Below are 12,221 nucleotides of genomic sequence, written 5' to 3' on the forward strand. Positions count from 1 at the left end.
CATGAAAGTGAGAAACACATCAGGCTGCTACTGTGCAAATGTGTTCTCCTGGGAGCTCTGAGAGAAAGGAGATGGCATGGCAGGCCAGAGTCGAGTCTCTCACTCCCGTGCCCTTGCTGCAAGTTGTTGACACGTGAACAGGGAACCTTGTGCCACTTAGCACAGCCGTGGCAGTGGGAACTGTGTGAAGGCAAATGGTCCGGGTGGGATTTTCCTTCCTGCGTGCAAAAACCATTCTCTCTGTTAGACAGCCAAGTAGGCTTACAGCTGGGCTTGTCTGGCTGCCAGCATGGAGTAACTGAACGCTCTTGCAAGTACTTGCTTTTCTTGCTGTCAGCCTCCCTCCTAACTCTCTGATTCGTCATGGGTATCTGGCATTTCACGGGTATTTCCTAAAGGTCAGTGAAGTGTGTTTTGCAGCACGCATGGGTCTGATTGCTGGCATGGGCTCCAAGGGAGGCATCCCTCCCCAAATCACAGTAAATCAAGGATGGAAGGAAAAATGTGCCTAACTCTGTACTTGACCAAAAATTGTACACTGATGTTTTTCTGTGTTCCTGGGCATATATGGTGGCAGAAATGTCTTCCTCGTGCACTGAGTGGCAATACACAGTTGAGCTCTGTCTGGCACATGCAGTTATCCTGGCGGGCTGCAGGCATTGGCCTGGCCCGGGAACCCAGCACAAGCAGCTCAAAGTTGGCCATGCCTGTGTCTGTTCTGGGATAAAACAGCGGCAGCAAAGAACATCTTGCTGACAGAAATATCTGCTTTGGGTGAGCTGGCTAATGCTGAGAGGAAACAGGCCCTTCTGGTAGAGCTTTGGGCATGGCTGAAGGTTTGTTCCTACCTTTGCCTGTGACTGCCCACATGTAGGAGGTTTCTTTTAAATGGTGCAGGCAGCATGACTCACTGTGCCCATCTGCCTGGGGGAGTTTACAAACCAGCTTACTCTGCTGCCAAAACCGACCATGGTAGGTTCATGACAGGGTCTCGGTTTGTGTCTCAGCATTAGCTTGCTGTACAGCACATTTTACCCGGTTGTGGAGATCTGTTTCTGTGCCAAAACGCCAGGATGGTGGGTCATGGGACAGACGCAACTCCTCTGCACCATTTGTGCCATTGTAAATGGAGAGGCAGCAAGGAGTATCTTCTAAAGCATCTGCTGTCTGTTTGCAGGTGTTTTTAACCCGGCTTGGTGAGTGTCCCTCTGCTATCGCCTGAACTGGAACTTCGATGCATCTAAAAATCAGGCCTTGGTCAGCAAGTACCCAGCATTAAAGTGCCTTTGCAAATAGGGCTCATGGTCCTAAATCACCTGAGTAATCTTAGTAATGCAGATTTGTCTCCTGGAAGATGGGATTGCTCTTCAAAAACTCAACTGTTAGTCTTTAGCCTTAAGACTAAGTAGTTGGAGGTTTGGTTAAAACCTTAGTGGCTTCTGTGGAAGTTAACATTAAAATGAAGGCCACGATGAGACTAGGATAAGCTTCGTGGTCTGCGTGTGTGCTATTACAGGGCAACCGTTCAGAGGGGGCAGGCCGAACTGAGGTTTCCAGTAAAATTTGTGACATGCTCATGAAGGAATGTGCAATCAAAATACAGACTGGCTAGTCTGTACATAGGGGCAGAACAAGTGCTGCAGACACGGGCTGCTGCAGCTACATGTAAACTTAACAGTTAAACCAAGAAAACACCACCCATGCCAGGCACTTAGCTTTTTCTTTTGTATCGGTGCAATACTTCGTTTGATCTCCTCTTTCCCACCCTGCTGCAGCCCTGAAGACTTTTATTTCTAATCTTCTGCAATTTGAATAATTTCTGAATAGAAATGTGAGGTTTCTGAGACCTCCAAGAGATTCTGGGCCTGGAGAGTTGCATCCAAGCAGTGTCTCAATGCTAGTTAGTTACAGCTCTGAAGATTGCATATAGCAATGGGATTTGCACTGGCTTTTATTTAGCAGTGATGTGAAGCATGATTTAAATAGTTATGCCTGGTTTAGTACTGTGATGAGTTTGTGCAGCAAAGATGAGCAGTTTGCAAAGACAAGGGGACGAGAACGCTATGGTGGGAAGGCGTTGGGGCATCCCTTAGCTGGGAGGGGGAGGAATAGGAAGGATGCACAGGTGACCTTCTGCCCACTTGGTACGTGATGTATCTCATGGAGTAACTGTGAGAAAAGTCAAAAAAAAATGTACGTCAGCAGTAAATGGGAGTTGGGCTGGAGAAGGTGTGGATAGGGCTGGGGACAGAGTGAGGTGAGCTTTATCCCAGAGGCAATCTGGAGGGGAAGGTAAAGCCATAAAGAAAAGGAGGGTTGACTGAAGAGCTGTGGGAAGGGGTTTGCCTGCAAATCAGGCATCTATTTTACCCTGCAGCAATCTCCTGTGCTTGAGAAATCTCCATCTAAGGATTCCTGAAGTGGGGAGATGGAAATGGGAATGAAGGCTCAAGCAGACAGACTAGCCTTACTACACTCCTCTGGTTTAAGAGCTGATGGATATTAGCCCTGTTTTTAAAGCGCATAATGGTGCACTGATTTTATGACTCATCTTTCAGAGCCGGTGTTTTCAGTACTGTTAGCAATACTGCAGTTTGGAAGTCAACCTGGGGTTGGAAACCTGGGAATCTCTGGGACATGGAACCCTGTGGCGTACGTGCGTGATGGGATGCAATGCTGCTTTCAATTTGTGACAGCTCACATAATTGAGGACACTGCCTTGCAGTTTTAACTTTGAATTGCAAATACCATCACGATTCTTCTGTTTTGGGAGACATGTCTGCGTGGCTTAAAAGCTGCTCTGCCACTTCAGGTTTGAGTGTGGGTGTGAGACGAGGGTAGATATTCAAACCAAATGTGAATTCAGATTGCAGACCATGGGGGCAAACTGGAATTACGGGTCCCAGAGGTAGGGTATCTCTCAAGAGGAACTGTGTGTGTGCGTGTTCCCTGCCAAGCCCTCCCCTCCGCTTTCATGATACCAAATGATGTGTTCTTGCTTTGGAAAAACCAAGGGGTTTTAGATCTGCTTTTTCATGAAAGTGAGAAGAGAAACAGTGTGAGGAAGAGAGGAGGGAAGCGACATTTGGGGGGCTTCAGGCATGATGGGGCTGACTGTTGTGGCATTGCTGCACAGGCTGGGCAGTACTTCTTCGAAGTGTGATTTCTTTTCTGGTTTTCCTGGGGTGCCTGGCAATTGCAGCTACACACAAGGAGACATTTTTCTGATGTTCTTTGTTTAACAGCAGAGTGATTTATTGCAAGTGCATTTCAAAATGCGGGAGTCCAAGGACCATCTGTCTTGAGAGTTTTAGTGGAAGTGGGGACAGCTCACGGTGGCTGCTTTATTGATGGGTACAGAGAGTTTTATGTGGACCTGTGACTGCAGCCTGCCTCTGTAAAGGAAGCCACTGATCTAGCTGGCACAAGCCAGTTGTGGCCTGGTGCCTCTGCCTCGGGTAGGACTGTGTGGCACCGATGTGGGCATGCTCAGCAGAAGAATTGAGCCCTTGCTGGGCATGGATGCTGCCATCCCATATTGCCTTTGAGAGCAGACCCTACCTGCCAGACTGGTATCAAGAGGTGCTTCTGGTGCTATTGGGTGTCTAAGCTGTGGCTGGACTACGCTGAGGAGATGGCATGTCGATGGCTGGGGAATCTGCCCTGCTGGGGCCAGTCATGTGTGGAGTGGAGCCAGGAAGAAACTTGAGTTGCTCTGAGCAAGCTGTTGGGAAAGTGTTCCTCAGAGCTGGGCACATCTCAGCACCTGCCTTTCCCCTCTCGCTGTGCTGACCTGCGTCTTGCCCTGGACTACATGCTGCAAGGGTGCCAGCGGTGGGGAGCTGCCAACTTGGCACTTGAACAGTGGAGCTGACGCAACTCATTTAGCAGGAGGATACCATGTGGTGGAGAGCCCCCCGCTGCTACTGACTCGCAGAGCTGGTATTGCCTCCATTAGGGAAGAGCTGACAGCTGGGAGCTGGGATCTGCATGCTCAGCAGAGTATAGCGTGGCACAGAACCCTGACAGGACACAACAGTTCCATGGCAGCTGTGGCAAGCGTGCCCAGGGAGAGGGGCGTAAGGGAATCCTCTCAAGTATTTTTACCTGTTTCTAAATGTTGTTCTGGCAGCTAAAAGAGGCACCCTGTGGTTGGCCAGCCATCACAGAACAGCAGGGTCTCTCCAGCTCCTAGGTAGCTCCAGCTCAAAAATCGCAGTACGGGAGCAACGTCTGGACAGCTGCAATGGGCAGGGTTGCACTTTCAAATCATCTTCTTTCTGGTTCATACCAAAGAAGGTGGTCTTGGCAGGGTCCTTGTAGCATCCTTCTGCTTGAACTGAACAACAGCTGCTTTTTGGGTAGCTTTGTGGGTGTGAATGGCTGTAGTATGCAGCCATGTAGTATTCACATGTAGTATGTGAATAATAAGGCTTTTATCTGTGGCTTTCTCTATCTGTCTACCAATTATCCTGCCGATGCTACAGGTCAGCTTCTTCCCTTCCATGGAGATTGAAGGTAAACTTCTGGATCCCATCTGCCCCCAAAGCCTAATTAAAACACCTACTCCTAAAACCTCCGTCTCATTAAGTTCCATCTAGATGCTATGAATCCCTAAGGAGCTCTCAAGTCTGTGTGCAGTGATTCAAAGCAGAGACAGGAAAGATGGCAGATGATATGTTTGTGTGGAGCAGCATGTCTCCAAGCTGTAATCACCAGGGCATTCACCATGGTTACACGGATGAGACCTGCTTGGGTTGCAGGACCAGTAAGCCCTCTTACAGTGCTCACCTGCATCCGTCATGGACATTTACTTGGTGAGGGGGAGGCGGAAGGTATGCTAAAAGCAAAAATTGCAAAAACTGCCTTGCTGATGCTTAAATGTTTTCATTCTTTTCCCTTATTCACAGGAGAACTGCTGAGTCAGCCGAGACCAGAGGGACTGACGGAGATCATCTGTCCCAAGAACGGCAGCGAGCGAGTTAATGTTGCCTTGGTTTACCCCCCCACTCCTACTGTGATCAGCCCTTGTTCCAAGTGAGACCTTAAAGCAGACCCCCATTCCCCTGTCAGTAGGCACCAGAAAGCCTACGTAAAACATACCCTCACTAAGCATTTTTTCTGGAAGGTAGCAGCCCCACAGTCTGGGGACAGTTCTAATTATTTGTGGATATAGACAGCCCACTCAAAGGATAAGAGGTACAGTAAAATGGGTTGAGGTGTTTCCTGAGCTGTGTTGTGGCAGATGCAAGACACATAGCGGGCAGACTGGATCAGGAGATAATACAATCATGGCCAAGTTTAGGTAGGACGGGACCTCGGGAGGTCTCTGTCCACCCTCTGCCCAAGCAGGGCCACCCTCACAGCCAGGTCAGGTTGCTTGGGACCTTGTATAGGCAAGGACTGATGACTGCCAAGAATGGAGGTGCGACCACCTCTCTGGACTCTAGAGTTACGCTGTTCTCCTGGGGCAGAACTTTTTTCCTTCTGTCCCATCTGAGTCTCCCTTATTACAGCTTGGCTTTCATTGCCACAAAGATGCACTGCTGGCTTGTGTTCAATGTGTTCTCCACCACATCCCGAGCCAGCTGGACCCTAGGCTGTGGAGGAGCATGGGGTTGTCCTGTTCTGGGTGTAGGGCTATGCACTTGTCCGTGTTGAATTTCACAGCACTGTTGTTGGCCCAGTCCTCCAACTTGGTGAGGGCCCTCCAGACAGAAGCCCTGCCCTCTTGTGTATCAATAGCCTACATGTCCTTTACTCCACAGAGTGAGGATGTGCTTGGAAAATAGAGCTGTGTTGTGGTGGGAACAAATGTGGAACAACACTCACAGAAATGGGCAGTGCCTTGGCTTTTTGATGCATAGGTTTTCTTGCAGAACAGAAACACAGCCATGGCCTGCTCTCCTTGGAGTGGCACAAGGGAATTTGGCAGGGAGCTTAGAGGGGCAAGCCGAGTGTCTTGCTGGTGGCTGCTGCTGTGATGCATGTGGATGCCTATTACTTTCACTTCAGTATCTGAAAGTAGCTTTGGATGCTGTTCTCTCTGTTCATTACCCTCCCACCAAAATATGTTCATCCTGCTGGAGAATAGCTTCGGTGATGGGTAGCTGTTGAGCTGTGTGTGAAGGTGAAGTTGAAGTGCCCACCTGGGGCAGGAAACAAAGTTAGCTGCCCTGATACTGAGCCACAGGTCACGACTGTCTATTCATTTGGTCCTCCTCTGTGTGTACTTGGCACAGCACATGTCTAAACTGAAGTTGCAATTTTTGTTCTACTGTGCTGTCAGGCTATGCCAGTGCACTTGTCCTCCCGTCCTCCAGCGTCTAACAACTGTGTCCCAGTTTCACAGTCACTCTGCTGGCAGGAAACTTGTGTTCTCAAAAAGGCCTGTGTTACTTTTAAAGACCTCACCCTCCCTATTTAGAATCCTAGAGAAAATTGTGTGTCTTATGTTACTCATCACAAGCACTGTGAACCCTGCTGCTCATGCTACATTACTTTTTCTTTATCCTTTCCTCTTCCAGATAAATCGTCAGTGCTGGTGCCAAAGGTTTTCCACCGGGCAGAACATGGCTGATGCTCTGCAGTGCTCCCATCTCTCCAGTTGTGGAGTTGCATGCTGACAGGGATCGATGGGACTTTGGACTCTGAAATGCTGTGGGGCGGGGACAGCTCCCAGGTGGGGGCCTTGTGGCTGGAGTGGATGCAGTCACCTGGAGGTCGGGGACAACAACAAGGCATGAAGCAAAACGATTGCTGCAGATGGCAGGGCCACTGGCCAGAGGGGAAGCACTGGGGATAGGATTCTGTGGACCCATTGATCGCGTGTTGAAAACCCATTTGGATCTCATGATGAATGTAAAAATGTTCTTGGTACCATTTAATTCAGACCTGCTTGGAGGAAAGTCTCTTGAAATGAGCTGTAGCGGGATTCCCTGGATTTGTTCCTGGACAAGTGAGTTTTGCGGCAGTTGGCCAATGCTTTGTTGGGGAGGGGGTTGATGCTGTCAAGCCTTTAAAATTGCTTCACTGCAAAACAGTTGGCTGTGTCCCACACAGCAGGCTTGGGTGGTGGCCGGCAGAGTGGGAGGAGAAGCAGGCTTGGAAATGTTTCCGGCCTTGTGCATTCACATACGCTGTGCCGTGAAGCAGTAAGGATGTGTTGTAATCACACAGGGATGGAAGAAGGGCAGTCAGTGTGCCCCTGGCACCTGCCATTCCTTATCACTAGCCCCCAACAGCTCATGGACTGCCACGTCTGGATGCTCTGCAGTTGCCATTGCAGTACTCTCCATGCACTGTGGCCACTAGAGCAGCAGAAACCTAGATCTGGGTCCTCCTCCTAGCAAAGGCACCCAGGCATCTTTGAGCGGAGATCTAGTGAAGCAGTGTGTGGCTGTGTTGTACAAACTGGCCCTGATCCCCTTGGGCTGGCCCTGGCAGCCGTGCTTCGTGGGCAGCCATTCTCCCCTGGGCCAGATGTGGGAAAGGGCAGGCTGAGCACTGGCACCACAGCGCTGGTTTCTCTCCTGACTAGATGGTTTTGAGGACTTCTAAGATGCTGCTGTCAGTTTGTGCTCTACAGCTGAGCCCTGATAACTGGACTGTACGAGTCCTGCTCCATGCAGATATTTGATTGAGCGTAAATCAAATAGGAGGCAGGCATTTCCAGAGCCAGGATCCCTTCACCAGATGCTGGCAGAGGTCTGAGAGATGAGGGACTTAAAATGCTTGTGTTAATGTACAGCTCTTAACCCCTTGGGGCTGTGATGGCAGGCGTGGGGCAGAGGCCCTTTCCCCCAGACCTGGGATGTGTGATGCTGGTCGGCAGGCAGTCCCCACCAGGATGCAGGCTGGCCAGGCCCGCAACCAGTGCCAGACAGTGACATGCATCCTGCTGGGACCTGCTGCTGTTGCACAGGTGACGTTCCCCTGGCTTCTGGTCCTTCAAATACTAGCCTTGTGTGCAGGGAACTTAACACTGGGAAATGCAGGGCAGAATCCACTCTAGTGAGGGATGCAGGGGCCAGATGGAAGAAATCAAGCCATTGTGCCTCCCTTCAGGGGCAAAAGCTGCCAAATAAAAGCTGGCAGCTCAGTCAGCTTTGCATCTCTTCAGGGTATCGTTCCAGCTGGGGAGAGAACTTGGGTTCAGATTTCATATGTTGACCTACCACCTCTGGCAGCGGACATTTGAACCTTTCTTACGGCAGTGAGAAGCATTAATTGATTGTGCTTCTGTATTGCTGTAGATAAATTGGGGACTAGAAATTGCCTGTGGTGTCTGGAGGGAGTGAAAGGGAGGTGAGATCTTTGAATGGTGTCAGGAATAGTGCTAGGAAACTCCCTTGTCCTGAGTCTTGCTGCCCATGAGACACGAAGGGCCCTGGTATAGCCAGAACTTAAGTTAGAACATTCCCTACTGTCACCTCCTGTGCTGGGTGGCCGCCTCCTCCTCTCTTTGCTGCTACTCACCTCTCTCTTTCTGTTCTCCATAGGAAGAAACTAGCGATTTGTTGCTGTGACGTTGCGTGGAAACCACGTTGTAAAGAAACCACAAACTGGAATCCTTTTCCAGCTGGAGGCCTGTTTCCCAGTGTGCCCATCTGGTCTGGAATGCATGAGCATTGAAGGAGTGAGAGGACAGAGCAGACGTCTTACAGCCTGCTCCTTGGGACCGCAGCCCTCCTGCCAGGGCATGCCACCTCAGCAGGAGCACAGCATTACCTGGCCTTTGCAGGCACTCAGTGTGCTGTGTGCGCTGAAGCCGTAATGCCGGGAGTGTGGCAGTGTGGAGATCAGTCTAGTTGGGTCTATTTAATACGAAATGGTGATCGCTCATCCGCCCACTGTTTAGTAACTGGTGTAACTGTGTTTTCATCTGTATTTTTTTAATATGCAAAAGCCATTTAATTTTCTATGCAGTTCAAAAACGTCTCCGCTTTGCGACTGCCAGGGGGGAGATCTGTGCAGGAGAACCAAGCCAAGTGGCTGATAGTTCTTTTGATTTTGCTGTCGCTCTCTTTTAAGGATGCATCCTGGAGTCCTCTGCACACTGTGTCCCTTTACTGAGCTCCCACCTGTTAGACCCCATTTAACATCCCTGAGCCCCAGGGATGAGGGCCCCATATTTTTGAAGGATCTGTCATTTTTCATGAGTAAAGCCACAAGGAAAGACGGCTTGAAGGCAGTGCCCTAAGAGCAGAGATACCTGAGTTCAGAGCATGTATTATATTCCTGTTCTTGTCCCTGCTTGGAGAGTTACTGAACTGTTAGAAACGACTAAGGCCTCTGCGGAGCACCCTGCAGCCTTTACTGAAAGTGTATGAAGAGGGCAGAAAGGACCGGGGCATCAATTGTCTCCCCATGGAGCTGACAGTGAATTTAACCCATTTGGAATAGGAGGAGAAGCTCCTGGTACTAGATGCCTACTTCACTCGAGAGGACTGCGCTGGTTTTGCTTATTGGTTTGCAGACCCCTTGCTTGTTGACCAGTTGATTTCCTACTGAAACTGGTGCAGACAGGTTTGGAAGCAGAGCTGGCGAGTTGCTTTGCACTGCAGGACTTTAAGCACCTGGAACGTGTCCTGGAGTACCTTGTGTTATGCTCTGAAGCAAAACCTGGGATTCAAACCTGCATCCGTCCAAGCGAAACTCCCAGGATAGCAGCTTTGCCTTCTGCTGGGTCTGTGTAACACGTGAGAAATTACATGTCCCTAAGCAGCACACATATCTGTTGAGGCAGAGTGAGAGGGAGCCCGAACGGTGATGCTGCACATCTAGCTCATCTTAGGGCTTGTAGGGGTACTTGGAGGCCTCTGGCAACCGCAGAGGGTCCTGGGTGATGGAACACCTCTGCTTTAACTGTGCTAAAGGCAAAAAGGTCAGAGAAATAAGATTGTTTCCAACTGCCACAAGGCCAGGATGCGTTTGACTAGTCTACTTTCGTGGCAATGCTATTCTTTCTGCATTCTGTCTCTGCTCTGAGCTTGGGGGATTCAGCTTTAAAGTTAAACAGAAACAGAGACCAGATTGGGATTTAACCTGCCTTGTGGTCTCTCAGATCAGATGGAAGAGACTGGGGGCTGCGGAAGCACAGGTCATCTCCCTTGCAGCATCCCCCATGCTACAGTTCCACGGTGGCTGTGAAAACTCAATAGTGCATTTGGGTGCTGCTTTCCCAGGAATCCAAGATGTGCTTGGCTGTGCTGTAGCACCAGAGCTTACATGGGGTCCCTGTTCCCTTCCCCTTTGTACCTCTGAGGTGGTTAAAATTTGTCAGAGCAGTAGGGGCTCCTCACTGTGACGAGACAGATATGGTTGTATTAAAGGGAACCGCAAATGGTCTTTAGGAACTCACTAAGTGAGGTGGAAACCCACCGGCTCGCTCCTGCAGAGCCAGATCCCGGAGCTCAGCTCCTCCCGTGCCCTTTGGATAGGATCTTGGGCTGGCATCCTTGGAACGGCAGTGCGGGGAGGTGGAGATGCTGCACTGCAGTAAGCACAAGAAGAGGCAAGCAAGCGGGCCTCAGTGTAGCACTCATCACGCGCTTCATGGCTCAGTTCATGGACTGTAATTGCAGGTATTCATATAATCTACATCACTGGGCAGGACTCTGCGCACACACACATGCATGCCCAGACACACACGCACCACACCCACATTCGCCCACACATCCTCGCCAAAACGACTGAAAATAAAAGTGATCTCAATCTCAAGGAGAGGCCTGGCTGTTTGATTTGTTTTTCCTGTTCCAGTGCCTCCTTGGGCCCTGCCTCTGGAAGGGTCTGCGCCTAATCGTAGGCCTGGAGTTTTCTGAATCCAGGAGCCAGAGCTTTTAGGAGCACTGTTAGCAAATGACTCACAAAATCATCAAGAGATTTGGCATTGAATGAATCTGATCATGGAGCCCCTTGTTTGGATTAACATCTGTGAACCATTTCCCACTCCAGCAAAGCAGGTGATTTCTGGGGAACAGCTTTTTCCCTACGGTGTTTAGGGTGTTTTGTGGGTTTGTGAGGCCAGCTCAGCAGTTCTCATTGGTACCATGTTGTTTGCTTTCTTGTAAAGCTTGGTTCCTTGCAAACCATGCTCAAGTGCCATGTTGTTCAGAGGCAAGAGCAATAAGGCAGATGGCCCTCTGCTTGCCAATATGGGTGTTAGCGGGAGTGCCAGGAGGGTGAATTCAAAGTAGGGAGTGAGTCCCCCCCCACACAGCCCCAAGCAGCTGTGTGTGACCCCCCTTCCATCACCACCCTCATCTGGAAGAGAAGACAAGACAGACCTCCATGGCAACCCCAACGAACACAGCCATACTGCGCAGCAGGTCTAGGGGACGGGATGGCAGTATCTGCAACAAGATGCTGGCATGCCAGAGCGAGGCAGGAGGCGAGACTGTGGGCCGGTGGCTGGGCCCCAGCCGCAGCAGGGCAGAGGAGATGCCAGGCTCTTTAGGGGCTGGTAGATGCGGAGGTGTCGGGGAGCTTGCATCAGTCAGGTGGGTGCCATGTACGCATCGGCCTCCATCGCTGAGGGACCGAAGGGAAATCAAGGATGTGCCTGGACTGCGCTCCAGGGCTGTGGGAAGCACCAGCAGAAAATTAACTGACCCATGATGGACATTGCCTTCACCTCCCTGCCGAGAAGATCCGGAGGGCTCACACGTCTGGTGCCATCCACCACTTGTTTGACTGCAGATTAAGGGATATGGGAAAGAGCACGAGGCAACTTCCCTGGGCAGGGAGGGGATGCGGGCCAGCTGAATCGCTCTGGTGGCCGGGATCTGGCCACCCACACCCCACGGGTGTCCCAGATCTGTGTTCAGGATGCCCTGTGCAAAGTCAGGAGGGGAACGTGGAAGCACAAATGAGGCGTCTGTCCAGTGCGTTTTTCCCATAACATGGCCAGAGCTTCCAGAAAGCCGCTGTGACCCCAAAACCAGGAGGCTACTCAGCAAAAGCTCAGGAGGGCCGATGGCAGGAGCTTGAAGGCAGAGGTGCTGCCGCAGAGGAGCGGGGCCCAGGGCTGGCGAGCCCCGGGGCTGCCTTTGAGCCCGCCGGGACAGGCAGGGGGTGAGGCAGGCAGGGGGTGAGGCAGGCAGGGGGTGAGGCAGGCCGGGCACGCGTGGCACGTGCCCACGACAATTTTTTATCCCGGACGGGGTAGGCGGGAGCCGGGGCCGGGGCCGAGCAGCTGTTGGGGTCTCACGAAGCACAGC

The 12,221-nt window shown here is 51.0% G+C and overlaps 1 protein-coding gene across 1 annotated transcript in view; it reads left to right on the forward strand.

The window, feature by feature from the left end:
* Positions 1-5,041, forward strand: part of MFHAS1 (malignant fibrous histiocytoma amplified sequence 1) — a 32,939-nt gene extending 27,898 nt beyond the window's left edge. The window contains exon 3 of the mRNA XM_009329833.1: positions 4,911-5,041. Coding sequence (XP_009328108.1) covers positions 4,911-5,041 — 131 coding nt within the window. The remainder of the gene's footprint in view (positions 1-4,910) is intronic.
* The last annotated feature ends 7,180 nt before the right edge of the window (positions 5,042-12,221 follow it).

This window comes from Pygoscelis adeliae, unplaced genomic scaffold (genome assembly GCF_000699105.1).
Source record: "Pygoscelis adeliae isolate BGI_AS28 unplaced genomic scaffold, ASM69910v1 Scaffold67, whole genome shotgun sequence".
Classification (NCBI taxonomy): domain Eukaryota; kingdom Metazoa; phylum Chordata; class Aves; order Sphenisciformes; family Spheniscidae; genus Pygoscelis; species Pygoscelis adeliae.